The sequence below is a fragment of the Pithys albifrons genome, chromosome 7 (assembly GCF_047495875.1).
Source record: "Pithys albifrons albifrons isolate INPA30051 chromosome 7, PitAlb_v1, whole genome shotgun sequence".
In the NCBI taxonomy this organism is placed as follows: domain Eukaryota; kingdom Metazoa; phylum Chordata; class Aves; order Passeriformes; family Thamnophilidae; genus Pithys; species Pithys albifrons.
The window spans coordinates 52,787,253-52,813,234 of NC_092464.1; the positions used below are offsets into that span (position 1 = coordinate 52,787,253).

Below are 25,982 nucleotides of genomic sequence, written 5' to 3' on the forward strand. Positions count from 1 at the left end.
GATAAGCCACATAATGGTGGGAGGGGGAGAAAGAAAGGAAAAAAAAAAGAGGAAAGACAAAGGAACATCCACATTCTGCTGGTTTTAGTGCAAGATGCAACAGGGAGACAGAAAAGAGCCACAGAACCCTCGAGTGGCATGCAGGAAGTTTTCTATTCCTAAAATATTCCTCGAGTGACTGGCAGAGAGAAAATAATTCAATGAAAAATACCGAGTTGGGCCAAAATGACTGGTAATGTACGGAATGACCACACGATGGCTCCAGACACAGAGGCTTTTAAACAGAGTTGCCTTTACTGTTCATCCCAAAGAACCAGTCCAAATAAATCAGCCAGCTCTGCAGCAGCAAGGGTGAGGGAATACAGCAAACAGAGCTCACCTCTCCAGGGAATACAGAGGCCACTTGCTTCTCGCAGCTTGCCCTGGGTCACCTCCCACGTAAGAATGCAAGTCACTGCCCTCTCATCCATGGTTTGGAGAAATTCATAGAATCATAGAATGGATTGGGTTGGAAAAGACCTCCGAGATCAAGTCCAACTCCAGTCCCTTTACCAGATCATGGCACTCAGTGCCACGGCCAAGCTCACCTTAAAAACCTCCAGGGATGGGGAATCCACCCCCTCTCTGGGCAGCCCATTCCAATGCCTGATTACTCTCTCTGGAAAGATTTTTTTGCTGATCTCAAACTTCAATTTCCCCTGGCAGAGCTTGAGCCCGTGCCCACTTGTCCTATTGCTGAGTGCCTGGGAGAAGAGACCAACCCCCACCTGGCCAGAACTTCCCTTCAGGGAGTTCCAGACAGTGCTGAGGTCACCTCTGAGCCTCCTCTTCTCCAGGCTAAACACCCCCAGCTCCCTCAGCCTCTCCCCACAGCACTTGTGCTCCACTCCCTTCTCCAGCCTCGTTGCTCTTCTCTGGCCCCGCTCCAGCCCCTCAATCTCTTTCCTGAACTGAGGGGCCCAGAACTGAACACAACACTCAAGGTGTGGCCTCACCAAATAAAACACTACCTCCCTAAGCTTCTGTATGATCAGTCCTGTGCTGTTAACTACTAAGGCAAACTTGCTTTTCTACAGCAAAGCTAATATACTATTTACATTGTTTAGTTTTGCTGGTTCTCCTTTCCTTCCAAAATAACTTTCAAGAAAATTGAAATGGGGGATGTGTCCTGCCACGAGGTTTCATTACACTGTGTTGGACTGGAGGACCAAGCTTGTTGTGTTGTTAGAACTCACTAAGGAGGAACTGTGAAATAAGCTGCATAATAATGCTGTTGTGTTGAACAACAGCCTATAAAATATTCAGTGGGTATCTCTTTCTTTTGGCCTGATAAAAATGTATAGCTCACGGCCCAGAGGTTTACTCTGACAACTCAAAATTTTCCACTAGGGAACTGATGCAAATTAACATCAAACAGCAAAGGCTGTCATTACAGCATTCAGAAAAAAACCCAAACATGAGAAAGACTTTTAAAACAGCCAAGTCTCTTCTGAGGAAAGAAAATAAGGAACAAAAAAAGAAAAAAATAATTGTTTTTTATTCTACACTTCGAATAAAACCAGTAATTATAACATCAGTGAAAAGGCTTCTCTCTGCAACAGAACAAACTAGGATTTAAGAATACATCCCCCAAACCTCCTCCTTCACCACACCAACACTGAAGGACCTCACTGAGGCTTGGTTTGGGGTAATCCATGTGCAACAAAGCCAGAGTGAAGTTCCCCGTGACTCCTCAGCAGGGAGCACACCGGTATCAAAAACCACCCGGGTGCTGGCTCAGTTCAGGATTCTGTTATCTGAAGCCTCAAGCTGTGCTTTGCACCCAGCAAGGCTTTGCCTTTGGGCACAGACTACAGGAAAAGGGAAGTGGATTTGCATCCTTGCTCTGCTTCCACTGGCTGTGCAGTTTTAGCCCAAGAGTCACAACATGTAAAGGCAAATAAACTCCCATTTCAACTGATTTAACCAGGAATTTTAAAGCTGTTGCCCAACTCAGTCTAACACAGCATAAATACAGAGGTTCCTTTCAGTAAGAGAAGGAAGGCTGAAGTTGGTTTCCATTCATGGCTACCAGTCACATCTTCACAAAACATCACACTGGTCTCTACACAAGGTACCTCTGAATCAACACAGAATTCAGTCAGGGAGGATGGGTGAAAGAAAGATTTAAGTTCCACAGAAGTCAAGCCCAAAGTTCACTGAAGATGATGGATTTTACCTCTCTGAAGAGGACAAAAATGACAAGGGCACAACAGCAACTGTGCTTCAAATGAATTTTTTAATAGGGATGGGTACAATTAATATACTGTAAGCCATTTGCACTGAAATCTTATTACTTTAGTGAATAAATTAATGGTCAGCTGAACAAAAAGAACCCCAAGGAATGAGTAGAGGTATCACAAATCCCTTGAGGAGCTCTTCCACTGCCACAGTTACCATCATCACTGATACACAGCCAAAATGTATTGGCATGATTCTTCTGTTTCTCAAAATGCCTTCACTGCAGCCCCTACTAACTCATTTAGTGATTTACAGTCCACTGTCAGGTGGGCAGCTCTTTGGTAAAGGTGTGGCAGCAGACTCTTTGCTCTCTGTCAGTGCTCGTGGCTGATGGACAAACACACTGAACCTGACGCCTTGGTTTGCTGCTGCCCTCACAAACCCGCTGTTTGCTGTCATGGTGATGGCTTTTAAAGTGTCTCCTGTCCCAAAAATGGCCAGAGAACGGCTGTTGATTTTTGAACTAGTGACTAGTCCCAAGGCACGGTCAGATGGCTGGTCTGGCACCACAGTAACCCTTTTGACAAGCAGCGCAGCTCGCTCCTTCTCCCCAGGCCCTCCCAGTGTTTCCAAGATGGACTGAAAATCCCTGACAGCAGATTCGCAGGCAAAGAGCTCTTTTCCCTGCATGAACTCCTCCAGCTGAGGCAGGACTCTCTCCCTCCTTTCTTGGGCTGCTTGCTCTGTCAGCACTTTCTCCTTGAAGACAAAGTGGCAGCCACCATAGCTCAGAGCAGAGACATAAGTTATTAGGGTGGTGATGTCCAAGTTAACCCTGTTGCAGACGTTCACTTTGATCTGGGTAGGAAAAGCAATGCTGGCCACTAAATTCTCCCTGTCCACTCTGGTCACCTGCAGGAGCTCAGGCCCTTCTTCATCTGATTCACTGGCACTGGAGTGCTCATTTTCTGTAGATGGCTCCACCAGTGAGTTCACAGCCACGACGTCTCCTCTCACAGATATCCCCATCTCTGTGAGTCTCTCTGCCACGGGACTGGACACGCTGTTGTAGAAGGCAAAGATGATGTGGGGGTTGCTGTACTCCACTGGCTGCTGATGGCTCGCTTGCAGGAAGTCCTCTGCCTGCTCAATGACACTCTTGTCACCATACTGGCCTCTGCCCAGCCAGATGTTGTGCAGGGCCTCAGCTTTCCGACCGATGGCCTTCACCCAGGTGTGGCCTCCGTTTGCAACAACATCCACCACCAGTGTCTGTTTGTCTCCAAACCTGTCCTCATAAGCAAAGACATGGAGGACACTGACAACATCCTCCAGGTTCTCTGCTGACTGAACAATGGCCTGGAGGTGGGTAAGGTTTGTACTCTGCAGATGGGACTCTTTAATGGCCACTTTCCCCGCCTCCACCTTGTGTAAGAAGTTTAGCTCAGCCTTCAGTTTGCTACACAGCTTTGCCCCACCTTCTATTCTCCTTTTCTGGGACTTGCACAGGGCTTCTGCTCTCTTGATCAAGTCTTTGGCAACAGCAATTCTCTCACAAAGCAGCGACTGCAGAGACATGTTGGAAACATTATTCCTGTCAAGTGAGAGCAAAAGAGAAGATTGTTATTGCATGGCCAAGAACACAGGCAGTGAAAAGAGGTCCTTCCAACAGTACACACTCAAGCTTTGCAGTAGACTTTGTGCAACAGCTGCCAATATTGTAAAGCACAAACATCTGGAACCTCAGTACAAGCCCCATTGAAGAGCTCAGTTCCTTTCCTTTGTCTTGGGACATCCAACCTACAGCCTCAGAAGACCCCAGTTCTCAGCTAGGAAGAACAGCAGCATTCAAGTCTCCACACACATCTTACATGTCTGTGGTTTCTTTCCAAACCTCTTCCCCTGCACAGGAGCCCTTTCTGCCTGGCTGCTCTGCAGCCACTCTGTGCCCAGCCTGGAGTGCTGCAGAGGGTTGTTGTGGCCAAAGGGCAGGACCAGCACTTGGCCTTGTTGAACTTCATCCCATTGGAATCAGCCCATCTCTCCAGTCTATCCAGATCCCTCTGCAGAGCCCTCCTGCCTTCCAGCAGGTCAACACTCCCTCCCAACTTGGTGTCATCAGCAAATTTGCTGCTGATGAACTCAATCCCCTCATCTAAATCATCAATGAAGATGTTAAGCAGGACTGGACCCAACACTGACCCCTGGGGACACCGCTGTGACCAGCTGGACACAGCCCGGCAGCGCTCCTGGGCCGGCCCTGCCCTCACAGCGCCCGCCCTGACACAACATTCCTGGGTGCAAACCAACGCCTCAGCCCCGCGGTCAGCCCTGGGGCACCTCTGCCCCCGCAGCACAGCCCTGCACACACACTGAGGCCTCCGCGGTAGCAAACACGGAGCCCCGCGGTGCGAGCGGCCCCACGGACCCAAACACTGCCGCAGCACAAGGACTGCGCGGCTGCCCCAAAGGGCACAGACGGGACTCCGCCTGGACGCGGCCCTTCGCCTCAGGGCCCGATGTTCCGCGGGCGGGGACTAGCCCTCTTCTCCATCCCATCCCATCCCACCCCATCCCATCCCACCCCACCCCATCCCATCCCACCGCATCCCATCCCATCCCACCGCATCCCATCCCATCCCACCGCATCCCATCCCATCCCACCGCTCCGCCCTCACGTGGCCGCGGCGCCATCTTGGATGAGGGCAGGGCGCCATGTTGGGTGCGGGCAGGACGCCATGCTGAGTGAGGGCAGGGCGCCATGTTGGATGAGGGCAGGGCGCCTTGTTGGGTGCGGGCAGGGCGCCCTCAGCGCTCGCCCCCGGCCCGGCCTCGCCCCTCGCCCACATGCCGGGCCCTGTCGCTCCTGCCTCCCTCCTGCCCCCGTCCCTGTCGCGGCGCGGTGTGCCCGGGCCGGCCTCGCCCCCGCAGCCCCCGCTCACAGCCCGTACTCACAGCCCGCCCGCCGTGGCGTGTCGTGGCCCGGCCCGGTCCGGCACCTCCCCCGGCGCCGCCGGGCGGGGACAGCGGCACGGCCCGCCCGGCCTGGCTCTGCTCCCCGGCGGGCACGCTGCTTAGCCCGAAAACCCTTGGAGCGCCGAAGGCATTACGTCAGGTCAGACCCAGGAACGGAGTCAGGGAATGTGCTGAGCTGGAAGGGACCAACCAGGATCATGGAGTCCATCCCCAGAGTCACTCCCTGTGCCCCAGAGCATCATCCAAACACTCCTGGAGCTCTGGCAGCCCTGGCGCTGTACCCACTGCCCTGGGGAGCCTGGTCAGTGCCCACCACCCTCTGGGGGAAGAGCCTTTTCCTGAGATCCAACCTGTCCCTGCCCTGACACAGCTCCAGCCATTCCCTGGGGACTGTCCCTGGTCCCACAGAGCAGAGATCAGTGCCTGCCCCTCCTCTGCCCCTCTCAAGGAAGTTGTCCCTGCAATGGTCTCCCCTCAGTCTCCTCCTGCTGAACACACCAAGTGTTCTCACTCGCTGCCCCTCCAGGCCCTTCCCCATCTCTTTTCCTTCCTTTGGACCCTCTAACAGCTGAACACCTTCCTTACACTGGGGTGCCCCAAACTGTGTGGGACAGACTTGCCTCTAATTGCTGATTCCTGCAGGGAATAAGGGCCTGTCCTTGCCCAAATGATTTCACATCTGGAAAGCAAGAGTAAGCCAAAGCAAGTTGTAAGTATCTTTCAATCCTGAAGTTGAAATACACCTTCAAATTAAAATTAGTATTTCCTTAAATTGTAAATATTTTAAACAGGAAAATATGTTATTTTTTTCTGTGCAGTTTAAAGGTTCCCTTTAAATACTAGATCAAATTTAGCTGCTGTAGGAAGCAGTCATCTGGGTATGTGTTATGGGTTCACCTAGGTGGAGAATGCGGGCAAAGTATGCACAGAACAGTCACTACATTTAAATTAATAAACCACATTAAATGATGCTGTTTTTTCCCTCCAAGGGGTAACATTCGACAGATCAATTTTTTAAAAACCAAACCTCCCCCCCAACCTCAAAAAATTTTTTTCTTGTTTGTCTCATTGTTACCATCTTGGCAGTGAGAAAACAGGATTGATTTCCCTGAGATCAGCTCAGTTGGTGAAAACTTGGCTGTAATAATGCCAAGGTCATGGGTTCAATCCCCTGTGTGGGCCATTGACTTAAGAGTTGGACTTGATGATCCTTGTGGGTCCCTTCCAACTCAGAATAGTCTGTGATTTGAAACTTGCTTTGGTTTCAACTCCCCTTCATAGGGTGTGCTTTGATAATCAACTATTTCTGGTAGCAGAGACAACCAAACTACGGCAGCTCAAGCCAACCATTTTCTGAAGTACCTACCCAACATTTTTTCATATAGGAAACTTTTGAATATTTATATAGTGAATGTGATTAAATAAACTGAAGATGCAGCAATATGAAATCCTCACGTTCAGTTCTGAGTTGTTTCACCTTCTCTACATTAAGGATCAGAGTAGGGACTGGTTTGCAGAATTAAACACTCAAAAAGTGATCTGGAGGAACTGTTTGGACAGAACTTTTATTTCTGACATTAAAAAATAAAACTTGATTTATGGCTTGCTTCAGAAATTGTTATTTCCCTGATGATACATAAGCCCTCAGAAGACAGACAGTGGAAAGCTGAGGCCAATTAGCTGACACACCCTGTGTGCAGACTAATTGGTAATTTGTATTTTCTCATTAGTGATGGCTGGCTGACATGGAACCTGCTCCCCTCCTTCCTCAGCCTTCTGTACACACAGAGGGAACCAGCTGTGGGCTCCCAGTTCATTACCAACACCTTAACAATGACAGTGCTTTAAAACAATATAAAATCTGCAAACAGTGACTGAAGTGGCTGCAGACCAGATTATTTCTGCTGGAAAAATACCTACATTTATCTTGTTTCTTATGTAGTAAATTTTGTTTCTTTGTAGCCTGAGGAACTCTTGATACACACCCCAAATAATATCCAAGTTCTGCACCTCTAAAAGTTGTGATGCACAACTGAAGTGCTCTGACAACTTCACAGTTATCTTGCAAGCTGGAGAATCCTTCAGGACTATTCAGGAGATGGAGCAATTATATTACATACTCTCACTCTGTTTTGTAACTCCTGTTGATATTTATTGATAGTGATAAATGCATTTCGTTTTCAGCAAGAGTTATTACTTCTGCTTTTTCTAACAATATTTCAGGGTTGAAAAAGTGCAATTTCCAGGGCCGTGAAAACAACTCAAGTAGTGGAAAACAAGTTCTTATGACATGAAGACTAAGAAGGCCAGAAGCAGAGAGGCTCAAGTAGGTCTCAGTTCATACCTGAAATGGGAGATTGTTCTGCCTCTTTCTGAGAGTACATGACCTTTTACACCAGATAAAACCAGTTTTGGAAGTTACTTAACATTTAAACAATATTCCAAATTGAGAAATTATCCCATCCACTCAACATTTAAAGTCTTTAAAAGGTTTAACATGAGTCCATCATGGCTGTATGTGAAAAATTGTTTCCTCAAAAATAAAGATACTGAAATCTAAATTTTATGCAGATAAACAAGTCAGGATTAAAAAGACACACAGACACTTTCCCCCAAAACAGTGGCCTTCGATTTTATTATTTAGCCTTTTCCAAGCTGTCACTAAAACTTTACATTTTGTACAGTATTTTGTGTACCAAGGGAAAGAATTCTCTTTTACAAGAAGTTGTTCCATATTAAGGACCGTTGTGGATGCACCCATGATGTTTAAAAAACCTCTCGGACAAACCATGTAGAAATAAGTATGCAAAAACTGCAAAGAAAAACATTTAAGTAGCCAAAATTAAAAAGACCTTTGTGTGGCCCACACAGTCTGGCTTGGTTTCCACTAGGCTATTGCAGCCAAGTAGTCTTTAACCTCGGTTGGAGTGAGCCTCCTAAACCCAGCCTCGTTACAGATGCCAACCTCAATGTTGTCCTCTGTCATCTGCCCCTCAAAGCTCTCCTGTTAAAGGAAACACAGTTCAGTCAATCATATCAATGATTATTTAAGAAACTTCTTTCTTAAATGTTTTGCTAACCTTTAGTGTTAGGATAGCTGTATGAATGGCATCTTCCAGCTCCAAATCTTCATTGTACCTGCAAACAGACATCTGTGTATTTCAGCAAGGGAAAAGCTCCGTCCCAATTTTAATATCCTGGACTCTCCCAAAACCCAAATGCTACTAAAATATTTCTGTTTCTCAGACAAGTATTATTTGTAAGCACTATAATACTCAAAGTTATTAGTTTATTAATAATCAGTATTTTTCATACTCTGTATGTAACAATATTGCTGCAAACATGTTGAACACAGTGTTTACAATTCTCCATAAACACAAAAATTGGAGTTTAAATAAATCAGACTTCCTGTGCATGTATAAACAAGCAAACTGGAAGCATCACACCTTATATATTTTAAAATTTTGTTCTGCTGTAAGTGTGCATTTGTTTTAATCTGGCTGTTCTGTGTGGAACCTGAACACAACACAGCATCCTTTCAGACAAGCATCAACACATCACCTTTTCTCAAGGAATGTTTTCCCATTGACGTAGTTTTTGCCCATTGCTGTTGCTTTCCATGCAAAGTAAGCTCCCTGTAAAAGAAATAATCTGTTGAACTTTTGTGTAACTCAAACACTATGGATGCAATTCCTTGGTAAAAAAGGACAGGAGCAATTAGAAAAATATGGAATGTTCTGAGACCATGGCAGACAATTCTGGATCACATTCAGACTAATTTGAAATGAAACCTATGCTGTGAAAACCTACAGAACATTTGTATGGGGCCCCACCTATTTCATCCTCCTACTGCTCTGAAAGATGAATTTAGTCAGTCAATGGCATAGTTTTCATCTGGGGTTCCTTAAACACAAATAGTGTGTTTGCCTTTGAGAAAATGCACAGTCAGAGCCTTACTGAGGTTGACTCCACATTTTCTTCTTTCAGAAGAGGGGATTGAGTCCATCATCAGCAAATTTGCTGACGACACCAAGCTGGGAGGGAGTGTTGACCTGCTGGAAGGCAGCAGGGCTCTGCAGAGGGATCTGGACAGACTGGAGAGATGGGCTGATTGCAATGGGATGAACTGCAATAAACTCAATTGATTCTACGATTAAATAATATAAACGAGTTGCAAATCAGCCCTCCGGTTTACGTCAGCTGCTCACAGGATATTCAGCCATCTCTTCTAATCTCTTCTCTGACATGAGACCATCAGCAGGTCTGTACCTTAACCAAACTGCCTTAAGGCATCTGCATTGTGCTTTTTACACTGGAGCATCAGGTAGTAATTCAAACCTGTGAAGCTGATCACAGACTCACAGACTATTCTGAGCTGGAAGGGACCCACAAGGATCATCGAGTCCAACTCTTCAGTCAATGGCCCACACGGGGGATTGAACCCATGACCTTGGCATTACTACAACCAAGTTTTAACCAGCTGAGCTTATCAACAACCACTACGGTGACCTCGGTTTGTGCCTCAATCACTGCACCTCGCACGTGCATCCAGGTGTAGTTTTCCAGAAGAGCAGTGCAAACCCAGCAAATAAACTCACTTAACCACTGTCACTACATATTAAAGCACGTGCATTATGTTTCACAATGCAACAGGTTTTGGTTTAACTTCCACCCAGGTCTGAGCAGCATAAGCAATTTTTTTTCTGGTAACTGTTGCAGAAGGCCATTTTTGTTGGCACTGTCAGCTGGGTGGGGAGGCATGAAAAGGGATGCTGATGTCCCTCAAAAGAGGCTCCCATCCCTCAGGCAGTACAGGAACATGTGGGTACAGAATCATAGAATGCATTGGGTTGGTAAAGACCTCCGAGATCATCAAGCCCAACCCTTGGTCCAACTCCAGTCCCTTTACCAGATCATGGCACTCAGTGCCACGGCCAAGCTCACCTTAAAAACCTCCAGGGATGGGGAATCCACCCCCTCTCTGGGCAGCCCATTCCAATGCCTGAGCACTCTCTCTGCAAAGAATTTGTTTCTGATCTCCAACTTCAGTTTCCCCTGGCAGAGCCTGACTTGCTCCAGGCACCTACTGAACTGGCTCATTCTGACTTCTGAAGTTATGTTAAGGCATCTTTTCTTTCTGTAGCTCTGCATTGTTCTTCCCATCACAGACAGTGTGTCATGAGCACCCATGCAGTGTCCCACGTTTCATGAGAACAGCAGAATTCCAAGGGCAGGATACTCACAGATGGATCCGACTGGAATAGATACGGCCGCCCTTCGTTCCAGCCACAGATCAGCAGTGACACACCAAAGGGACGGACTCCACTGCGGGCAAGCACAGGAACAAATCACTCAGGGAAAGCCAAAGGGGACTGAGTTATTTGGGATGTGTTCACCTTCCCCCAAATGCTTCCCACCAGAGCAGAGCTGTGAGGAGTGACTACTCAACCAACAGAACAAAACACGAACAAACCCAAAATACACTGCCTTGTCTGACATGTCTGCAAGATACGAGACCATTCTCACCCGCTGCCAGTCCATGCCCCTCCCACTGCCCCACCTTCTGGGCACGTTATGCACTGAAAAACTGACTGTCTCACACAAAAACTCCAATCACTGTGCAGCTGCTACCCCTTATATTTAAAAAGCATCTTTCTAACACCTTGGCAATTCCTCCACATACCCAGACTGTGTGTATTCCTGCATGACAGAGGCAATTCTCTGCACCAGCTGGGCTGTCGGGATGGGCTCATGATACACCAGGTAGTACTGCTGGGCCAGTTTCCGAGCTCTGTGCACAAGGACCCTGGAAACAAACACAGGATTACTGTGGCAAAGAAGGTCTAACCAGAACTGGAAACTCCTAAAAACCATTATGCTAAGGAGCTGTATGTGTGGCATAACATCAGTGTGAGAAAACAGACTGTGCTGGATTATCTTCATCAATTGAGTAACCTCTGAAATACTTACACTCAAGCTAAGGTTGAGTCACACTCCTTTAATTCTTTAGATAAAAGGTTATTTGACAAGGCATTGAAGGCTGAGGGAGCTGGGGGTGTTTAGCCTGGAGATGAGGAGGCTCAGAGGTGACCTCAGGACTGTCTAGAACTCCCTGAAGGGAAGTTCTGGCCAGGTGGGGGTTGGTCTCTTCTCCCAGGCACTCAGCAACAGGACAAGGGGACACGATGGGCTCAAGCTCTGCCAGGGGAAATTGAAGTTGGAGATCAGAAAGAAATTCTTTGCAGAGAGAGTGCTCAGGCATTGGAATGGGCTGTCCAGAGAGGGGGTGGATTCCCCATCCCTGAAGGCTTTTAAAGTGAGATTGGCCGTGCCACTGAGTGCCATGATCTGGTAAAGGGACTGGAGTTGGACCAAGGGTTGGACTTGATGATCTCCGAGGTCTTTTCCAACTCAATCCATTCTGTGATTCTGTATTAAGAAAAACTTCAAGTGAATGTCACCTACAGTGTCATACAATACAGGATTGTGACACATACTTACAAACAGCTAATTGCTCCCTGCTTCTTACACTTCTCATACAAAAGTGGATCTAAATGGCGATCAAACAAAATGTTTTCATACCTGTAATCTGGACCCATTCCACTGTACACTAAACCTATGTGTTTGGTAATTGGTTCTACTTTGTGGACACTCCTTTCATCGTACAGAATGGATTTCTGCTTCTTTTCAGTCGCCAACACCACTCCATTTGCAGCTGGAAAGAACAAGAATGTTTTTTAAATATTAAACTAAAACTACAGAAAGCGGCCAAAACACAGATCAAGTTTAGGAAACTGTAAAAATTTTCTTCCTCTATTTTAAAAAATCCCTTGAAGTTTACAATCATGTTAAAGAGAGAGACTTTGATGAATCCACCCTGTTTCTCACTTTAAATAACCACACAGCTCCCACCTATTAAAACATCAGAAAATCCACTCAAAGAGTAACAAAAGGAAAGATAAAGGAAGATCCAACACACAGGACCCAGTACACAATCAAAGCTGGCTTAGGACTCTCAAAGGAAAGTCAGAATCACAAATACTTCACCAGAGTAGTTATTTTCTGGACATACCTTTAATCCCAACTGATGGAGCTCCTGCAGCTACTGCAGCCAAAGCATATTCAATCTGAACAAGCTTTCCAGAAGGACTGAAAAAGGAAGATAAAAAATAAAGATTAACATAATTCCAATGTGCTCAAATATTTCCTACAACAATCTGATGTCAACTTGCCTTTTTTAAGCCTCTTTACCTCTGGCAACAGCATATTCTGATGAGAATTAAAAACCCCAAAAGACCCCAAAACAGCAAAACCCCACAGGTCTTCAATTTTGTTTTAATGATCCATGTCACTCTGGTTGCAGGATCATCAGCTATCAAGCTGACACAGTGACTTATTCATAAGGAGAGGGATCCAGGGGTCTGTTCTCAATCCCCAGGCAGAAGGACAGCACAGAGACAGCCACCCACTAGATAAGTGATTTTCCAAGTGGGATCTGTTCCCTGGGCTGCATTTCAGGCACTGCTGCTTTAATAGTTGCAAAAGTAAAATAGAAAATTATGTAACTCAGAGCTTAGGTTAGAAAAACCTTAGTTAGAAAAACAAAGCAAGCAATAATCAATGAGTGTAGTCATTCATACACTGAGGAAACAGGATATGAAGGTGATGATGTAGCAATTCTGCCTTCTCCACTACAAAACACCAACAAATCAGAACAGCTCCGAGCACACGGTGCTTCTGTACAATATAGAAAGTTTCTAACTCCCTCAGGAGACCATTTCTGAAAGCTAATAGAGAACTCAACCTACTTGAGCAGAGCAAGTTTGCTGCTTCTGTCCATGAAGAACATTCTTTTCAGCATTTTGGGTCTCAGACTGCTTCACCTGTTTAACTGCCACAAGCCTTTAGCACCCCACTCTGCAATTACACAGCATAACTCTCCTCTGAGGTTAAGGGGGGCATCTTTACTGCAAGCAGCATAAAGATTCTTGACTTTTTCATAGAATCACAGAATGGATTGGGTTAGAAAAGATCTCCGAGATCATCAAGTCCAACCCTTGGTCCAACTCCAGTCCCTTTACCACATCATGGCACTCAGTGCCACGGCCAATCTCACCTTAAAAACCTCCAGGGATGGGGAATCCACCCCCTCTCTGGGCAGCCCATTCCAATGCCTGAGCACTCTCTCTGCAAAGAATTTCTTTCTGCTCTCCAACTTCAATTTCCCCTGGCAGAGCTTGAGCCCATCGTGCCCCCTTGTCCTATTGCTGAGTGCCTGGGAGAAGAGACCAACCCCCACCTGGACAGAACTTCCCTTCAGGCAGTTCCAGACAGTGCTGAGGTCACCTCTGAGCCTCCTCTTCTCCAGGCTAAACACCCCCAGCTCCCTCAGCCTCTCCCCACAGCACTTGTGCTCCAGTCCCTTCTCCAGCCTCCTTGCTCTTCTCTGGACCTGCTCCAGCCCCTCAGTACTTTTCCTTATTTTGACAGTTTTTCTTTTCTCTATGTAAAACACAGCCCTGAACAGCTAAACAGCTTCATCAAAAAATGAATGGAAGGTAATTTCCTCTTCTCTGAATTAATCTGAAGTCTCTCTGCGTTAGAGAACACTTGAGCAGATGCCACTCCAAATATTCACTCTCCATATAATCCAACCCCCATCCAGTCTGTGCACAACACAAGGTGCAAGGAGAGCAGCGACTGCAGAGTGTAACAGGAAAGGAAATAAACAATTTTAAAACTCCTCTGCTTCGTTCACTCCCGCATCTGCAGCGCCTGTTCTGACGGACCTCTCAAGGTGCCACAGCTCAGCTGTCACCGCTCGTTTCCAGCGAGCTCAGAACCATCACACAATCATTCCTCAGCCCGAAGCCTGTGTGGGCACCCTGGGTTTGCTCAGTTCTCTCGCCAAGCGCTGCTGCAGGGCAGAACTAGCACAGAGACAGCTCGTGGCTCTGTCCCATAGCGGCTCTGCCCCGGAGCGGCGAGAGGGGCCGGGGAGCGGCGAGAGGGGCCGGGGAGCGGCGAGAGGGGTGCGGGAGCGGCGAGAGGGGTGCGGGAGCGGCGAGGGGGGCCGGGGAGCGGCGAGGGGGGCCGGGGAGCGGCGAGGGGGGCCGGGGAGCGGCGAGGGGGGCCGGGGAGCGGCGAGGGGGGCGCGGGAGCGGCGAGGGGGGCGCGGGAGCGGCGAGGGGGGCGCGGGAGCAGCGCCCGCAACGGGGTCCGCGGAAAGCGACAGGCACCGCCGGGAGCGGAGCTATCCCGCAGCCCCGCCTGCCCCTGCAGCTCCTCCGCTCGGGTGGCCGCATGTGCCCCTCGGCCAAGGCCAGGCCCGCCCGCTCCCCGCCGCTCTCCCTCCTATGTGGGTCCGGCCCCGCTGCCCCCCACGCCCGCAGGCCCGATGACTCTGCAAAGTGCCCCGTCGGTCCTGCGTGTCCGCCGCGGGCAGTCCGCTCGGCGCAGGCTGCGGACCGCCCTCCCTCCCGCTGTCCCGGCCGGCGCTGCCCCCTCCGTGGGCGCCGCGGCCGCCCGAGCCGGCACCTGAAGGTGGTGAGGGAGAAGCTGTAGCCGCGCTCCGCCATCTTGGCACTAGTCCCTGCGGCCCCCGCGCCGGCCCCTTCCGCGCAGGCGCGGCAGCCCCTCCCGCTCCCAGCGCGAGGGCACGGCGAGCGCGCTGATTGGCGCGGCGACGGGGCGACCCAGGACGCGGTTGGCGGAGAGGAGCACCGCGAGGCATGCTGGGAGTTGTAGTCCTCAACCAACCCGCGCCGCCTCTTCCTCCTCGTGCCCAAAGGAATGCTGGGAGTTGTAGTCTCACCCCTCAGCCCCGCCATGCCACGCCGGGCCGCTGGCACTCGCTTTCCCAGGAGGCTCCGCGACAGGCGCGCCCTCCCTCAGGGCTCCGCGGCCATGGCGGCGCTGGGGCTGCTCCGCGCTGTCCTCCAGCGCTGCTGCCGCCGCCTGCAGCAAGGCCTCGGCGGCCACAGCCCGCCCTGGGGTAAGTCCGAGTTATTCTCCGCCCCGCTGAAGGAACTGGAAGCGTTCCTGTGTCACCTGTTCCGGGTGGCCCGGACAGGCCCCCTCCACACCCTGTGACTCTGTGAGGGGCGACGTCGGGGCTGCGGGGCCCTTGTGCGGCCCTGGGCTCAGGAAGGGAGCGGGGCGAGGGTTCCACCCCGAACTCCTTCCAGCGGCGGTGGTGGCACGTCCGTGTCGTGTTCTTGTGGCCGCACGCGGAAATGGGGCTTTGCCGTAAGGAATTTCTGTTTCACAGTCATAAAATATTCTGGGTTGGAAGGGACCCACAAGGATTGCGTCCAGCCCTCAGCCCGGCACAGGAGTCACATCCTGTGCGCCAGAGCATCATCCAAACCCTCCTGGAGCTCTGGCAGCCTCGGGGCTGTGCCCACTGCCCTGGGGAGCCTGCTCAGTGCCCACCACCCACTGGGGGAAAAGCCTTTTCCTGAGATCCAACCTGACCCTGCCCTAACACAGCTCCAGCCCATTCCCTGGGTGCTGTCCCTGCCCTGACACAGCTCCAGGCCATTCCCTGGGTGCTGTCCCTGCCCTGACACAGCTCCAGGCCATTCCCTGGGTGCTGTCCCTGCCCTGACACAGCTCCAGGTCATTCCCTGGGTGCTGTCCCTGCCCTGACACAGCTCCAGCCATTCCCTGGGTGCTGTCCCTGCCCTGACACAGCTCCAGCCATTCCCTGGGTGCTGTCCCTGCCCTGACACAGCTCCAGCCATTCCCTGGGTGCTGTCCCTGCCCTGACACAGCTCCAGCCCATTCCCTGGGTGCTGTCCCTGCCCTGACACAGCTCCAGGCCATTCCCTGGGGGCTTTCCCTGCCCTGACACAGCTCCAGGCCATTCCCTGGGGGCTGACCCTGTCCCACAGAGCAGAGATCAGTGCCTGCCCCCTCTCAAGGAAGTTGTCCCTACCATGAGGTTTCCCCTCAGTCTCCTCTTCTCCTGCTGAACACACAAAGTGCCCTCCGTGTCCCCTCCATGCCCTTCCCCATCTTTGTTGCCCTCCTTTGGACACTCTCTATGAGCTTGACATCATTCCTATGTTGTGGTGCCCCAAAACTGCACCCAATATTCAAGGTGTGGCCACATCAGCACAGAGCAGAGTGGGACACTCTTTTCCTTTCCCCTTCAGGACCAGCACTGGCTGTGCAGGCTCCAGCTTTCCTCCCACACGCAGCCGATGCCGGCAGCGACAGCGGTGCCGAGGCAGAGCCGGGGCTGTGGGACAGCCTGGTGTGGATGGCGGTGCCCAAGAAGCGTCGCACCATCGAGGTGAACCGCTGCAGGCGCCGGCACCCCAGCAAGCTCATCAAGGAGAAGGTGATCCCCAAAGCCCCACGGGTCCTGGTGGAGGGGGCAAACAGGGCACAGTGACCTCAGCACTGTCTGGAACTCCCTGAAGGGAAGTTCTGGCCAGGTGGGGGTTGGTCTCTTCTCCCAGGCACTCAGCAATAGGACAAGGGGGCACAGGCTCAAGCTCTGCCAGGGGAAATTGAAGTTGGAGAGCAGAAACAAATTCTTTCCAGAGGGAGTGCTCAGGGATTGGAATGGGCTGCCCAGAGAGGGGGTGGATTCCCCATCCCTGGAGGTTTTTAAAGTGAGATTGGCTGTGGCACTGAGTGCCATGATCTGGTAAAGGGACTGGAGTTGGACCAAGGGTTGGACTTGATGATCTTGGAGGTCTTTTCCAACCCAATCCGTTCTATAATTCTATGATATTTGCCCCTTTATCATCTCATTTATTGGAGAGAATCATTGCAGTGCCCAGCACCAGCTGAGGAAGGTTTCTGGGCTTTGTTTCTTAGTAAAGAAGCTTAAAAGACACTGTGATCTTTAAAATGCTGTGTGTGAGGTGTGTTCATCATGTGTGACAGCAGTTTGTGGTTAAATAAACAGTGGTACTTTAAGTGCAAGCCAACTACATGTGAATTTTGGCTGTAAGTGGAAAAGGTCTGTGCTTTCTGTGCATCTAATTGAGTCTTTAGTCTTCCAAACATCAATTAAGCATAATGACTTTGAGAACCAACTTCACAGGCTGGTTTTAATAGTAATCATTTGACATAGCAACACATCACAGAAAAATTACATAGAAAAATAGATTTTTAAGTGGTAACTGAACTTCTCTGATATTTCACTTAAAATTCTTAGTAATTTGTGAGTTCTCTCTGTTTGTTTTGTTGCTGCTGTTCAAATGACGAATTATGTATTTCCCACTGTTGTTTCAGAGGAACATTGATGTTTGTCCTGAGTGTGGAAACTTGAAGCAGAAACACGTCCTTTGTGGCTATTGTTATGCAAAGGTCAAAGCAGAAACTCGGCTGATACGGATGGAAATAGGGAAAAAGGAGGGAGGACCATTTAATGCTCCAACTGTAGAGACTGTTGTCCTTTATGATGGAGAAAAGCCCACGGAGAAGGATGAAGGCAAGCGGATCATTGAAAGAGCCAGGAAACGTCCATCTTGGTTTGTTCAAAGCTGAGGCTAAAGAATCAATCCCAACAAAAACAGGTGCTGCAGCAAGACAAACAGTTATTTTCAAGAATGTTTTTCTCCTTCATTTAATGAGAATACAGAACACCTACGAACTTTTGGGAAGTCTGCTTGGTTTGTGTGTCATGCCATATGATTGGCAGCCAGATATTGTTTCTGTAGGATACAGTAGGAAATGCTTCTTAGTGGTACATCATAGCAGTCAACAGAGAAATCGGGATCTGCTTTGGATTTGGACATTGTGTGCAGTACACTGAATAATTTGCATGCTAATGTTCTGTGCTGGTTCTGTAATTAACATCTTTTTTACAAAGGGAAAACATTCACAGATGTACAATAAAGTGTGTTCAGTTTCCTGGGGAAATCTGCTTTCTGGCTTTCGCTGCTGCTCTTTTGGAGGGAGAAAAACTGTTGAAAACAAATGTTGAGTAGAAACAAAGGATATTTGCAAGGAAAGATACAGTTATTTTGTTATTTCTGTGGTCGGGATCTCTCCCCAATGCTGCTGTTGGAGATGATTGGTGATCCTCCTGGTTTTGAGCAAAACAGTGATTGCTACTTAGTATTGATACTTTTTCTGCAGTGGACTGAAGGCTGAGTGATCCCTGCTGTTGTCAGTATGCAAAATGATTTTCTGTCTTAAAGGGATAAGGAAAGCCTATTTTTCCCACCTTACAGTGCACTTGATCTCTTGAAAAAAATAACAAATTGAAGTGTAATAACTGGAAATCTGTAAACTTGGCAAGGGTCAAAGCTGGGTCTTTGCAGCCATTGCCATTAAGTCATCCCAGTGGTCAGTGTTTGCTTGGAAAAGTGCAGGCAGCTGCCGTGGCTCCCTCTGGAGTCCTGCAGGGAGGGAGCAGCTCTGCCCTCGGTGGTGCAGTCACAGCACCTCACTGTGGGTTTCCCTTTGGTTTTAACCACACAGCAGCACCTCTGCATTCAGGCTTTACATCTTTTCAGTTTTTGTTTGGGGTTTCAATATACAAACAGTGCTCTTTGGTATTATGGCTCAGCCAGCTTAATTTGCTGCCAAAAACGCAGGACTGCCCCAGCTGGGTCTGGGTTGTCCCTGTGTTTCTGTGGAACTTCAGTGTGTGTGTTCCTGTGCTGGTTCAGGGAGCAGTGCTGGCTTAGAATTGTTCCCTGGCTTTCTACATCTTGTTTTTTCAGTGGGCACCTCCCTGTAGCTTGGCTGCTGTGAGGGGCAGAACAGTGGCAATGTGGACTGGAAGAACATGAAAGGGGAGGACACAGGACCATGACTACACAACAGCCTTCATTGACAGTTGGCTGAGCTCCTTGTGCCTGCTTAAGGAGTGGGCAGGAGTGCTTTGCTTTGGCTTTCCTTACTCTGGATCCCATGTTAGTGATGCCGTGAGAGACCCCAGCAAAGCAGGACTCTGAGCCCAGCTGGTGTGGGATAAGATAAAAAGTGAAAGTCCTTTAGTATCAGGCCCAGGGCCCACAGGAACACATATTGATACACCCTGATTTCCATGGTTTTTATAATATTGTCTACCCAATCCCCAGGTCAAACATCTCTCAGTCCAGCCCCATCCTGCCCCTGGTCACACCTCCTCAGGATTTGAGTCAGGGGTCTCTTCATCATTCTCTTCTTCCTCAGCACACACAGGGCTCTTGGAGCTTTTCCACTGTTCTTAGACCCAAGGTTGGTGGCTCACGTTTATGTCTCATTCTTCAGGCCTTTCTGATAGTCTTCAGTTTTCTGCCTTGAAGAGAGTCTAAACAACTAAAAGAATTTGAGCTACTGATAAGTGGCAGAGGTTGGCATGTATAAACATTGAACTTAAGCTGCTAGAAATATTAGCACACTAAATTTACGTTTTACTACAGTTACAAGTACTTCTAAAATTATAAAAATGAAAAAATAAAAAAAATCAAGAACTCTTTAGGCATCATTAGAAAGCATAACTGGTAGGAACAGATGTTAGTGGAGATGTTAAATTTCCTCCAGACAAGGGAATAATGAAAGCTGGTAAGTGTAAATTGATGCCATTTAGTTGACAGTATCTGAGTGAACAACATAAGCCCTTTTGATTTGTCCAAACAGGATTTATTCCGGTCGTGTGTGGTTTTTTCCACTTGTTTGGAAGTGAAGCCAGTAAAAGGTGTCCAGCAGAATGTGGAGTGGAAAGCTGACTTTGACAGAACTGCATGAGATGAGACTGACATAGCAGAGGGAGGATCAGCCAAGCAGTAAGACACATGCACACCTTTCCCTCAGGACAGCAGGTTTTAGGGAGAGGTGAGGGTTTTGTTTGTTTGTCCACATATAGAAAATCATAGAATCATAGAATGGATTGGGTTGGAAAAGACCTCAGAGATCATCAAGTCCAACCCTTGGTCCAACTCCAGTCCCTTTACCAGATCATGGCACTCAGTGCCACGGCCAAGCTCAGTTTAAAAACCTCCAGGGATGGGGAATCCACCCCCTCTCTGGGCAGCCCATTCCAATGCCTGAGCACTCTCTCTGCAAAGAATTTTTTTCTCATCTCCAACTTCAATTTCCCCTGGCAGAGCTTGAGCCTGTGCCCCCTTGTCCTGTTGCTGAGTGCCTGGGACCACTTACACCTTACCAATTACACTTAGTTGCTTTTTATATATTAATATTTTTGACAGTTCTCTTAAGAAATAAGCTAAGTTAGCCTGGGATATTGAGAGTCACAGGTTAGTTTCTCAGTAACACAGAGGTACCATTAAAAAAACGCCACTGTTTTTCTCTAAACATGAGGGAGGACATGCAGCTTCTGCTAGTGGAGTAAATGTGATAATCATCAGTGCATTGCATTAGTTTATTGCATTACAGCATTGGTGAAGCAATGAAGTTGCTTTACAAACAGTCCTTATGAAACATGGGTGAAGTTTGGCTGTGTCACTGCCCAAGTGTTTTAAAATCCTTGCTGGGTCATGGTTAGGCAATGATTCCTACCTTGAATCCCATCAGGTTGTGGCTCTAGGCAGCAGTGGGAGCCAAGAAAACTGATTAATATTCAAGCATCAGGTCGAGTTCTGTGCATCCTATGGGTAAGAAATGAAGCAAAGGGGCAGGAAGCCCCCATGTATGAGCAAGGAGCTTCTGGCAAAAGATGAAGAGAAGAAATAAGTTCACAGAATGTTGAAAAAGAGACAGGGCACTTGGGCAGATGGGAGGGATAGAGGAATGTTTTCAGGAGTATGCAGGCATGTGATGTGCAAGGCTAAGGTCCATCTGGAATTAAGTCTGTCAAGGACAACAAGAGCATCTTCTTCAAGCACATCAGTAGCAAAAGGAAGACTGGGAAAACATGGGCCCACTGCCGATGGTGACAAAGGATACAGAGAGGGAGGAGTCACTGAATGTCTCTTTTGCTTTGGTCTTTACATTAATGCAGCACTCAGGAAGCCGTGACCCTGCAGGCAAGTGAGGAATTCTGGAGACAGGAAGGTTCTGTACTGGTTGAGAAGGGTCAGGTTAGAGTTGTGGGTGTCAAGGCAAACTTAATGCCCATAAATCCATGTCCCCTGATGGGATGCACCCTCAAGTGATGAGGGAGCTGGGAGGTGTTATTGCTCAACCACTCTCCATCTGCTCTGTAAGATCCTGGAGAAGAGGAGAGGTGCCTGAGAACATGAGGAACTTCAAAAGGAGCAAGAAGGAGGACCCACGGAACTATAAACCAGTTAACCTCACCCTAATCCCTGGAAAGCTGATGGAATGGCTCATCCTGGTTGCCATCTCTAAGCATGTGGAGAAAAAGGTTGTCCGTGGATCCACCAAGGGCAAATCAGGCTTGACCAATCTGAGAGCTTTGTGTGGTGCAATGACTGGCTGGGGAGGTGAGAGGAAAGCAGTGGTTAATGCCTGCCTTGACTCAGCCAGGCTTCTGATGCTGGTTTCCACAACATTCTCATAGGAGGGAACTCGCTGAACAGCAGATCCCAGAGGGCTGTGATCACTCCAGAGTCCAGCTGGAGGTCTGTGGCTACAGTGTGCCCCAGGGGTCAGGACTGGGTCCAGTCTTGTTCAGCTCATGATTGGCCTGGATGAGGGGACAGAGTGCACGTTTGCTGATGATGCAGAACTGGGAGGAGTGGCTGATATCTCAGCCTGCTGTGCAATGTTCTGTGAGACCTGGGCAGGCTGGAAAGTGGGGCACTGAAGTTCTACCAAGGCAAGAGTAGGGTCCTGCACTTGGGGAGGAACAACCCCAGGCACCAGTACCAGCTGGGGGCTGACCTGCTGGGAGGCAGCTCTGCCTGGGACTCCTGGGGGACAACAAGGTGTCCATGAGCCAGCAGTGTGCCCTTGTGGCCAAGGCCAAGGGTATCCTGGGCTGCACCAGGAGCAGCACTGCCAGCAGGTCAAGGGAGGTGATCCTGCCCCTCTGCTGAGCCCTGGGGAGGCCTCACCTGGAGTGCTGTGTTCCGTTCTGGGCTCCTGCACATCCAGCAGAGGGTGACAAAGGTGATTAAAGGATTGGAGCATCTTTCTTACGAGGGCAGGCTGAGGGAGCTGGGCCTGCTCAGCCTTGAGAAGAGATGACCTTATCAAGGCACACAAATGTCTTAAGGGAAGGTGTCAAGTGGATGGGGCTCAACTCTTTGTCAGTGGGTAAAGTAAACAATTTTCGGCAGAGAGAAAGGACTTCACACAACAAGCCTATGAGGTTTATAGTGAAGACCCTTTATTACACACAGCACACAGTTTATATAGGTTTAGAACTACATCTTATTGGCTAAATAAAGTTTCACACCACCATGCTAAAACCTTTAATTGGTTAAACCCCATATCTCACAAGTCCCATGTTTTATATTATTTTATCCTGGCTGTTTTCACGCACCTGCAGAGTTCTGTGAGAACCTACTGTGTGAACTCTTGGGGAGTAACCTCCTCCCTACCAGCCAGTAGCAGCTGAGCTCCTTGCTGCTTCTAGCTGATAGCTAAGTCTCACAGGGTCTGTGCAGGCTGGCTTCAGTCTTACAGGATCTTATATAGATCTGAATTGCTCACTTTTGATTTTATTGTAGCTACAAGTGGGGCCAGCAACAGGATGAGGGGCAACGGGCACAAACTGAAACACAGGAAGTTCCATGTGAATATGAGGAAAAACTTGACTGTGGTGAGTAAGGCTGAGCACTAGAAGGGGTTGCCCAGAGAGGTTGTGGACACCTTTTCACTGGAGATATCCAAAAACTGTCTGGGTACAATCCTGTGCAACCTGCCCCATGTGAAGCTGCTTTATAGCAAGAGGTTTGGAGTAGATGATCTCCAGAGGTCCCTGCCAACCCCAACCCTTCTGTGATGCATTTCATAGCCATACAGTTTATGTTAGTACGGCTTATGTGCAATCCAGACAAGAAGAGATGCTTGATAATGATTTATAGTCATTTCTGAGCAATGTGAGGGGAAAGTCAGTAAAATATCTGGTATTCATGGTGTTTAAAAGAAAAATTAGAACCAGCTGACAAATACTGAAGATTCATACATGCAATTGATACAGTACTGATTAATTTTCTGTAAAAGGAATTATCTTCAGTGAGAGAGCCTGACTTTTCCTTCAATTGAAGAGCAAAGGAAATCTCACTTTCAGAGATTCCCTGTATTAACTCTGATAATTAAAATCTCCATTATTAAAAAAAACTTAAAAAAATCAAAATTCCTCAAAATATGTGGCATTGTGTTTTACTTGAAATAAGCCCTGTTTATATGTAATTTTGACAGATATATAAAGTGCAATAGTGCTAAAATAGAAACATACACTTTTGGAAACAGTGTAAATTAAAATTAATGAAGGGCAAGCTGGTTGTTGCAAATGCTGTGCTCTAGAATCCAGTAATTTCACTTTGATTCTTTGGGTACCTGCCAGAAGTTGAAACAGACATTTTTTGTCTGAAAATGTCATATGATTAAATGCATGTTACATTTGATTGTATTGTTTCTTCCATAAGGATTTTATGTAAAAAAATAGTTTATTTTACATTTTAGGAAGATCCATGAAGGTGATGCAATGTCCTACAATACAAGGATGCAGGTTGCTAATTAATTATGTATCATACCAAGATCTGCAGACATAGAGGTGATTCTGGCAGAGATCACTTACAATATCCTTAAAGGCTGATAAACCAAGTTCCTCCTTAATCACTCATTTAGCAAGAAAATGTTAATAAATGTTTCTGCACAGTCCTCATCTATTCTGTTGAACAGGATGTGCCATCGAGAGCTGCTGTTTGACCTAAAATACCCTTTTTCACAGCACTAGGTGGCAGCGCAGCGCAGCTTTCCCGCAGGGCCGAAACAGACGCCTCAGATCCATCACAGGCGAGGTGGGAACGGTGTCAGAGCCAATAAATGTGCCCTTCTGTGAGCAACACAGCCGAGAAAAGACTGAATTCGGTAAATACAAAGGAAAATACCATGTTTCTGAAATCTAAACTAATACATTGTGATTAATTTTTCCAACTGTATTTAATTCAGTCTCTACAAAGAACTATTGCACTGGCTTTTGTGTATATGCACTTCTCTTTGTTGCATGAATTATTTGAAATTGCAGTTGTACCTATCATTTCTCCTTAATTACATATGGCTTTTTATGCTCCTTTCTATGCCTAATATATTCAGTTAATTCATATTTTATTTACACAGCTAGAAAGTTCTAAAAGTAACAGACCTGGTGGCATTCCAATGAACTTCCAGGCATAAGTGTCTTGAGTTCGTGGAGTCATAAGGATCAATTTGTAAACAGCAGACAGGAACTGGAAAGAAAAGGAAACCAGTGTGGTCTTGAAAATTAACTGCTGAGAAGGGAACAGAAGATTTTGTGCTTCTTCAGAATTTTAAATTGTTTTGGAAACACACAAGTGATGGTCTCTTCTCTCAGGCACTCAGCAATAGGACAAGGGGACACAGGCTCAAGCTCTGCCAGGGGAAATTGAAGTTGGAGATCAGAAAAAAAATTCTTTCCAGAGAGAGTGCTCAGGTATTGGAATGGGCTGCCCAGAGAGGGGGTGGATTCCCCATCCCTGGAGGTTTTTAAGGTGAGCTTGGCCGTGGCACTGAGTGCCATGATCTGGTAAAGGGACTGGAGTTGGACCAAGGGTTGGACTTGATGACCTCAGAGGTCTTTTCCAACCCAATCCATTCTATGATTCTTTCAAACATCCCATATTTCAGTTTTCACTGGTTAAGGACAATAGATATACATAGAAGAAAGTGTATAGGGTTTATTTCATATTGACTAAGCTGGATAAACCTATGAAAAGCAAACCTGAAACTGGAGCAGAAGACCCAAAACAAAACTTTTGTGGAGTTGTCAACATACAGTAATTTGGCAGGGATTTCTCTGAAGTGCCACTCCCAGATCATGTGATTTTTTAAATTTGTTTTTAATAAGGCAGATTTCCTGATTACAATATGGTGGCTCAAAGATGAAGAAGCAAACATTTGGAAGAGCACTCAGCAGAAATCCAATCCTGTATTATTATTTTCTGAAGTGTCATACCTATAAAACCAATCCTGTGATTTCAAACAGATGAGGTATACCTGGTGTGTTCTGATTATCCAAACACACAATCATCTAACTGTTTGCCTTTATTTCTTCAAAGCACACACACTGTTGTCTGTACAAGATGATTCTGATAGAGTTGTTCTCACTACTCAAGCATACAGAAATGTTCTGACATGATCTGGGTGTAACATTAACCCTTTGTGTGTCCTAAATTTGGGGTCAGCTCAGGAGGAAGAGCCACCATAAATGCAGCGTGTGTCACGGCGTGGGAAGGGCAATCAGCCCCTACTTTCTGCATCCATTCCAGGCTGTTCTAATGCTGTTTCTATTCCCAGCCCCATCACACAGGCTCAGCAGCTTGTCTGGCAACATGGCTCACAGCTCTGCTTCCCATGGTGCTGCAGCTCCAGAGCACACTGGGTGACATTCTCTCAGTGGAACTGAGGATTTTGAACAGACTGTTGGAAAGATACACATTTCGTTTTATAATCTGGGATTACTATTAAATACAAAGAATAGTGGGTTTGTAGGGGCTGTATTGAATGGCTTAAAGCTCATAATTGACAGGCCAGTCCTGCAGGAAAGGTTTGTTCTAAATATACTGCATTTGGAAGTTCCTACTTATTCATTTTTGACTGTTCCTACTCAGTCACAGTCAGATCCAGTAGAACATCTAAGGTGTTTTGAAGAATAACATCAGGTTTCTGTCCAGTTGCAGATATCTCACATAATTCAGATTAGCTCAGTTGGTTAAAACTTG

At 47.7% G+C, this 25,982-nt stretch overlaps 3 protein-coding genes across 3 annotated transcripts; 1 reads left to right on the forward strand and 2 right to left on the reverse strand.

Annotated features, from left to right (window-relative positions):
• Positions 1-1,556: 1,556 nt before the first annotated feature.
• On the reverse strand, positions 1,557-5,224 carry C7H7orf25 (chromosome 7 C7orf25 homolog). Its single transcript, XM_071560707.1, has 2 exons — positions 5,176-5,224; positions 1,557-3,814 (listed from the first exon to the last, which is right to left on the reverse strand). Exon 2 carries the CDS (start codon positions 3,796-3,798, stop codon positions 2,530-2,532), a length of 1,269 nt encoding a protein of 422 aa, XP_071416808.1. The 5' UTR covers positions 3,799-3,814; positions 5,176-5,224; the 3' UTR covers positions 1,557-2,529.
• A 2,575-nt stretch (positions 5,225-7,799) lies between these two features.
• PSMA2 (proteasome 20S subunit alpha 2) lies at positions 7,800-14,836 on the reverse strand. The gene is made up of 8 exons (XM_071559581.1): positions 14,734-14,836; positions 12,269-12,345; positions 11,779-11,911; positions 10,880-11,002; positions 10,440-10,521; positions 8,758-8,831; positions 8,277-8,334; positions 7,800-8,200 (listed from the first exon to the last, which is right to left on the reverse strand). The coding sequence occupies exons 1-8, from the start codon at positions 14,772-14,774 to the stop codon at positions 8,084-8,086; spliced, it is 705 nt and encodes a 234-aa protein (XP_071415682.1). The 5' UTR covers positions 14,775-14,836; the 3' UTR covers positions 7,800-8,083.
• A 228-nt stretch (positions 14,837-15,064) lies between these two features.
• MRPL32 (mitochondrial ribosomal protein L32) lies at positions 15,065-18,083 on the forward strand. The gene is made up of 3 exons (XM_071560708.1): positions 15,065-15,190; positions 16,356-16,543; positions 17,449-18,083. Exons 1-3 carry the CDS (start codon positions 15,103-15,105, stop codon positions 17,701-17,703), a joined length of 531 nt encoding a protein of 176 aa, XP_071416809.1. The 5' UTR covers positions 15,065-15,102; the 3' UTR covers positions 17,704-18,083.
• The last annotated feature ends 7,899 nt before the right edge of the window (positions 18,084-25,982 follow it).

Bases quoted from the DNA above. Each gene is read 5' to 3' on its own strand.
- C7H7orf25 (XM_071560707.1), bottom strand. From the start codon at position 3,798: ATGTCTCTGCAGTCGCTGCTTTGTGAGAGAATTGCTGTTGCCAAAGAC.
- MRPL32 (XM_071560708.1), top strand. From the start codon at position 15,103: ATGGCGGCGCTGGGGCTGCTCCGCGCTGTCCTCCAGCGCTGCTGCCGC. The intron at 15,191-16,355 runs GTAAGTCCGAGT...TTTCCCCTTCAG, and splicing joins CGGCCACAGCCCGCCCTGGG to GACCAGCACTGGCTGTGCAG. The intron at 16,544-17,448 runs GTGATCCCCAAA...CTGTTGTTTCAG, and splicing joins GCAAGCTCATCAAGGAGAAG to AGGAACATTGATGTTTGTCC.
- PSMA2 (XM_071559581.1), bottom strand. From the start codon at position 14,774: ATGGCGGAGCGCGGCTACAGCTTCTCCCTCACCACCTTCAG. The intron at 11,003-11,778 runs GTATGAAAACAT...GTTTGTTTCCAG, and splicing joins GGAATGGGTCCAGATTACAG to GGTCCTTGTGCACAGAGCTC. The intron at 8,201-8,276 runs GTTAGCAAAACA...TTCCTTTAACAG, and splicing joins CAGCTATCCTAACACTAAAG to GAGAGCTTTGAGGGGCAGAT.